This window comes from Phaseolus vulgaris, chromosome 7 (genome assembly GCF_051622355.1).
Source record: "Phaseolus vulgaris cultivar YP4 chromosome 7, ASM5162235v1, whole genome shotgun sequence".
NCBI lineage: Eukaryota > Viridiplantae > Streptophyta > Magnoliopsida > Fabales > Fabaceae > Phaseolus > Phaseolus vulgaris.
Genome location: NC_143504.1, coordinates 36,476,248 through 36,482,846, shown reverse-complemented (window position 1 = coordinate 36,482,846; position 6,599 = coordinate 36,476,248). Strand labels below are relative to the sequence as shown.

Sequence of the window (6,599 nt, the reverse complement as noted above, 5' to 3'; positions counted from 1 at the left end):
TTCATCATGTGTTTCCTTAAATGCAATTAACAACTGATCATAACTTTCAGAATCAGTGGAAAAATCACTTACCGAATCAGAGATTGATCCTTCGTCATTCACCATGAAGCACAAATTTGCTTCTTCATTCTAGTTGAAGAGTCACTTGTTGAGGATACATCATTCTCTTCCCAAGAGATATAAGCTCTTTTTCCTTTGCCTCTTTCACTTTTCTTGCTTGCTGATTTTTCTTTGTTTTGATTGTTTGGGCAATCAACCTTTATATGACTTGGTTTGCCACAACCAAAACAAGTATAACTAGAAGAATTTAAGTCATTGGTTTTGAGTACCTTTTTCTTTGTTGAGTTTTGTCTCGGTTCTTCTTTTAAAGGAATCTGTTGAATTTTTTGGTAAGCATACTCAAAGTCTCATCATGTTCAGAATTCTTCTCTTCCTCACTTGTATCATGTTCCATGGTAGTCTTTAAGGCAATTCCTTTGGCTCTTTTCTCCACTGTTTCTTGTTCTTTCAATCTTTTGAGTTCTAGCTCATGCTCCATCAATTTTCCAAATAATGCAGCAGTGGACATCTTGGATAAATCTCTGGATTCTGAGATTGTTGTTACCTTAGGTTGCTAGCTCCTATCAAGGCATTTCAACACCTTTATGTTGAGCTCTTCCTTGTCAAAGACCTTACCAAGACTAGTGAGATGATTTACAATATGTGTAAACCGTTTCTGCACATCTGCAATTCTCTCTTCTGATTGCATCCTAAACAACTCATATTCTTGAATGAGTGAATGCTTCCTTGAACGTTTCACATCATTTGTGCCCTCATGGGTTACTTCTAGTACTTCCCACATCTCTTTAGCTGAGTTGTATTGGGACACTCTAAAGAATTCATCCATATTCAATGCAGAGGTGATGATGTTCTTGGCTAGGGAGTCATATTGAACCTTCTTCCTTTCAGTTTCACTCCATTCAGACCAAGGATTCTTCACAGTTTCTTCTTTGTCAACCTGCATAGGTACTAAAGGTCCATTTGCCACTAAATCCCAAATACCCATGTCAATAGATTCCATGAAGATCTTCATTCTAATTTTCCAGAAAGCATAATTCACACCACCAAACATAGGAGGTCTATTAATAGACGCACCTTCAACAAAAGGAATTTTAAACTCAGACATAATGCATACACTTGACCAAAATACAAGTCCTAGCTCTGATACCAATTGTTGGGTCTATTGGTGTCTAAGTTCAAGAGAGGAGGGGTGAATTGAAGTTATAAAATTTTCGCAAACTCAAACTGTTTTATAGTTTAACAGAGGAAAAAGAACAGATTGATTTTAGATTGAACAGATTGATTCTTCAAACCACTTTAACACAAATAGAACATATCCAGATTAGGATTAAGATCAAACAATGAAAAATAGCAACACCAGATTGGTTCACTTTTAACAGTTTTGAAGAACACAGAATTTGCCAAAAGAACAATCACAAATATTCAACACAAGGCTTCAAAGACAATGAATCTTTATCAAGGTTTTAATGAAGAAAACTATTCGTCCTTAAACCAATTACAAACTTATATTCAAAAGCTTTATTTATGATTGAAGAACTTTTCCATATAAAGAAGTGTTAGAATGTATGACTTTAAACTAGAAGGGGGGTGAATGGTTTAAAGAGGGTTTTCGCAAACTTTTAAGTCTAGAATGAAATTACTTCGAGAAAAACTGGATTAAGAATTCAGGTTTCCAAAAATACATAGCAATTTAGCACAGCACCAGAAAAACAATCGGTTGTTTATACCAGTTAACAAATATAAACTGAAATTAAAGAGTTCAAGGGATAGAGAGACTGCACACACAGATTTATACTGATTCACTCTTAAACCTAGAGCTACATCCAGTCTTCCCAAAAACCACTAGGAAATCCACTAAGCAATCAACCCTAGATTACTTACAACACCACCAAAGAAGTGACCTTGATCCCCTCAAGACACACACTAACTTTGGCTCAGCACAAACACCACCAAGAATGCTGATCTTGACAACCTCAAGAGCACACAACACTTCTTAGCTTCACACACAGAGTTTACAGAAGGATTACACTTGTTTCAGAAAAGATCTGAAATCAATACAAGATTAAAATCCTATATCACACTCTCTTGATCAAAGCAATCTCAAAGCAATCTTCAACTCTTCAAAAGCAAAATCAGTTAAAAACCCAAATCTGTTTTTCTTTGATTACATCTCAGTTCTTGTTTGTTACATAATCTGAACAAACTATTTATTGCTTTAAAAGACTGGTCAAAGCATTTAAAATTGGAGCGTATTCAGTTATAAAATCATTTAAAGCTCAGTCAACGCACAAACCAGTTTTCTATTATGGTCCCAAAACAAACAATCGGTTGAATGCTCGAATCAATCGATTGTTCTTGTTTAACAGTAAGTCAACCATCAAAAACAGTTTTCAACCTTTCTTAAAACACCCAAGTATAAAACAGTTGGTTGTTTCGATAAAAGAACAGATTGTTTTTTTTTCACTTAGTTTGAAAAACACTTTCAATTAAAAAGGTTTGAAAATGCTTAAGCTTTGGATTCAATCAAGAGTGGATTTACACAAATAATCTACCCCAAATCCTATTCTAAGACAACTCAGCAACAACAAGCACATCTAGCCTTCCATCAAACTTCAAGGATTTGGATTCTTCAAAGCTTGAACACACTTGATTCAACAAGAAGAACAATTTTTATTAAGCCCAGAATTAACAGATTTAATTTGAAGTAAACAGATTTCGTTCTTGACAGATTAAACAAAAACCAGAAACGAGTGCAGGGATGAGAAGATTTATGCAAGCACGATTTATATTGGTTCACTCATAAAGAGCTACATCCAGTTTCACCTCACTCTAAGGTGAAATACACTAAAAACCAATTCCAAACAATTACAACATAGCAGTTCTTGAAACCTACAAAAATAATACAAACACAACTGAAAAACCCTATTTCAGCACACCTTGCACTCCAAGAAACCCTATCAAAGAGTGACTAACAATTACAGCTTTTACAAGAAAGAATAAATGAAAGATAACACCTGAAAGAAGATGCAAGAACAAAATCCAGTTGTCCCTATTGCAGCAAAATAGTACCAGCACCTTCACCAAGATCAAGGTTTTCCTAGAACAAGCACACTTGAAGATCCCTTTGGAAAACCTTTCAAAAACTCAATTCAATCCTTCTTCTCACACAAAAAGTGTTTAAAATCTGTCAAAATCGTGATCACTCAACAACCCTTCATGTGAGAAAGACCTTTTAGTTTATAGAAAACAGTTTCTAACAAATTTTCAAAAACCAGTTAAAAAGTTGTTATAAAACCAACAGGTTGATTTAAAAATAAACAGATTGTTTTTCAGGAAAACTGCCAACTCAGCATAACTGAAATAACTAACTGAACTGCATTTTGGTGCCCTAACCAACTTTCAAAAAAGCTTTCAGCAAACCAAAAATAAACCTATTCTTTTACAGAGAAACAGATTTATTTTTGTGCAGTATCCTGATTTTTTAGAAAACACTAAAAAGCTTTTTGAAAACCATTTGATCACTTTATGTGCTTAATCTTACTACCTTTATTAGGTATCTAGGATAGGTAATGTAGCAAAAGGCAACCTTAAACACACACTAGCCTAAATACAAGATCATCTAAAGCACATTACAATCTTCAAAGCAAACTAGTTATTTTCTACATCAAACACACTAAGACTAGGTAGAGAAGAAGTTTCATCCATCTTCAACAAAGGGATGCTTGGCTCATGAATTTTCAATATTAATGAATGAGTGAATTGCTGCCAAGATTGCTAGCTTTCTCACTCTCTTGTTTTGCCTCTCTAGGATAGACACCTTAATCTTCTTTTTCACCTTCTCTAAGTGATATGACCCAACCAATCACTCTTCCTACCTATCATGCACCTTCAAGGAAACCATAGCTGATGGGTTTCACTTCATGATCGGTTGTTGTTCTTGGAGATTTGAAAAGGATGTGATGGATCAAGGAGGGCTCATATAGAGCTATGGGTTCCTTGTAGGTGCATGAAAGGTATGGAAAGTGATTGGTTGGGCCATATCACTTGGAGAAAGGTGGAGGTGAAAATCAGTGTCTAACCTAGAGAGACTAGACAAGGGAGTAGAAGCTTGAAATATTTGACAGCATTTTACTCATAAAATTGATCTTACAAAACATGATCCAAAGCACCCTATTTATAGGAGATGATGCCTTGGAGAGCAAGGAGCAAGGGTAGGATGGGAAATACACAAAAGAGGGGTTGCTAGGGTATTGACTAAAGTCAATGCAGCACCTTAGGAGCAAAGTTCTAGAAGCTAAGTTAACTTCCTACCCTAAAAGGCTCTACCCAAGCTACAATGATAAGCACACCTCCCGTATTATGCTAAAGGAACCTTATTATACTGAAATTACAAATAAAGAAACTTGCTCTCATGGCTTGGGCTTTACTTCTTGTGGTCTTCTTTGAACATATAAAAAAAAGTTTCTCCGCCATCAATAACAGAGTTCCAATCTTCTTGAATCCTCTTTGCCATGTAGCTGTTGGGCCTGAACTAGCGCCTGAGCTTGAGCCTCTTCCATCAATAGCTCCATTGGAGTTATCCTTGTCCGCCACTTCCATTGAGCTTCCGCAAACTCCATCCAAAAATTTAAGAAAGAAATTCGATCATGAAGACACCAACCAACCATCATTATATATAATGTGATTGACGTGATTTATCTTGACAGGAATGTTAATTTCTTATTTTTTATGTATAAAGATTTTTCTAATTTAGTATTTTTCTTTGAATTTTCATATAATGTTACTCCACACATGAAGTTCCAGTATTACGATTTAAAAAAAGTTAGACTTCAGTACTAACCTTATACATTATCAAAATAAATATACTAAAACTAACACAATGGTAGAAGGTGAAATGAATGAGAGAGAAAAAACCGTCCAAATAAAGTGAGAAAAATTATACAAAATAGTTGAATGAATAGAAAATGGTAAAATAAGTATGAGAAGAAAAAAACATAAACACATACTGCAAGTGGGTGAAAAGATAAAAGAAGAATAAAATTTAAATAGATAAAAAGCCTTGAAATGAGTTGAAATAATAATCTTTTATCATATATCCATAACATACTTCTAATTTATTCAAACGAAATTCTAATTATAAGTTATTTTTTATTTTCTATTTTTTTATGAAACGTAGAATCAACTATATTAAAAAAATTATTTTGTAAGAAATATATTTTTTATAATTAGTCTAGAAAATAGATTTGTTGAATTGTATAGTGTTGAGGTTCTCTTGTCCAAAACAATAAATCCATTAATTAATATCATCCCATTAAATAACATTATTTATTAAATAAATACATTAGATAGATTAGACAATTATCTGGTTGGTAATTCTAGAACTAATATATACAGAACCATCCAAGGGTTATACATGCTAGTAAAAATCCACTAGATAAGTGAGGTGATAATACTAAGATATACATTGTTTATTAACTGCTCGCATTTTTTACCAAGCAGACTTGAGCATTTCGTTATCGGATCTGAAAGATGGGAATAATGTATTCAACAATCAAAAAGACCGAAAACATTCAAATTTTCAGAGTCTTGCGGATATCATCTTGAACTTGTGTAAAAACAAATAGAAAATCCAATATTATAGTCAACTAATATAAATAATTATAATTACACAAAACAATGTCGTTGAAAAAATATTTATTACGAAGTGGACTTTAAGCCTAAATCAGCCCCGGTTTTGAGGTTTGCAACCCACTTATATACTATGAAAGACTCTCATTTCTAGTCGATGTGGGATCTCCAACAATATTTCTACTTTCAACTTATTTTTCACTCATTTTCATTCAGTAACATTAATTATTTTCATATTTCAGTTACATTAATTATCATTTCATCTACTTTAATTTTTTATTTTATCTTTTTATCAATAAATATAAAAAAATATTAGGAATGTTTCAACCCTTTTAAATAAATAGAGGGTGTGTATGAAAACACACTCTTAAAAAACAATCATTTTTCTATCACACATAAGATCCAACTGATATAGCTTTAAACTAATCCCCTAAAAACACCTTTTAACAAAAAATATGCTAACAGCACAAAGATTGTCACATTAAGCTAAACTAAACTTCCAAAAAGATAACTTTCCTTGTACTGTTGAATACACGTGGTTTGACATAGCCATTTGCACAAAAATTCTCACACCTATACAATTAGCTTAACAGTTGAATACAAGTTATATGGCTTAAACATTAGAGTAAGAGAAAATAGTCTTTAAGAATGAATTTTGCTGAAACCTAACTTATCCAAACAAGAAAATAGTCAACTCCCACACTTATCCAAACAAAGATTAGTTTCATCAATTTTATCTTCAAATAAGTGATCTTTAACATTTTATCTTTACAATTCTAAAATCTAATACAAATTATAACAATTGAATTCAAAATAAATTAACAAAACCAACTTTAAAAAAATCAACTACATTTGTATGAAATAACAATGTCCACAAAAACAATGTTGAGCATTTTCCTCAACACAAAATA

At 32.8% G+C, this 6,599-nt stretch overlaps 1 protein-coding gene across 1 annotated transcript; it reads right to left on the bottom strand.

The window, feature by feature from the left end:
• Positions 1-364: 364 nt before the first annotated feature.
• On the bottom strand, positions 365-1,165 carry LOC137829125 (Ulp1 protease family protein). Its single transcript, XM_068635920.2, is given in 1 exon segment — positions 365-1,165. A coding segment is annotated over 1 exon segment (801 nt).
• Positions 1,166-6,599: the final 5,434 nt, after the last annotated feature.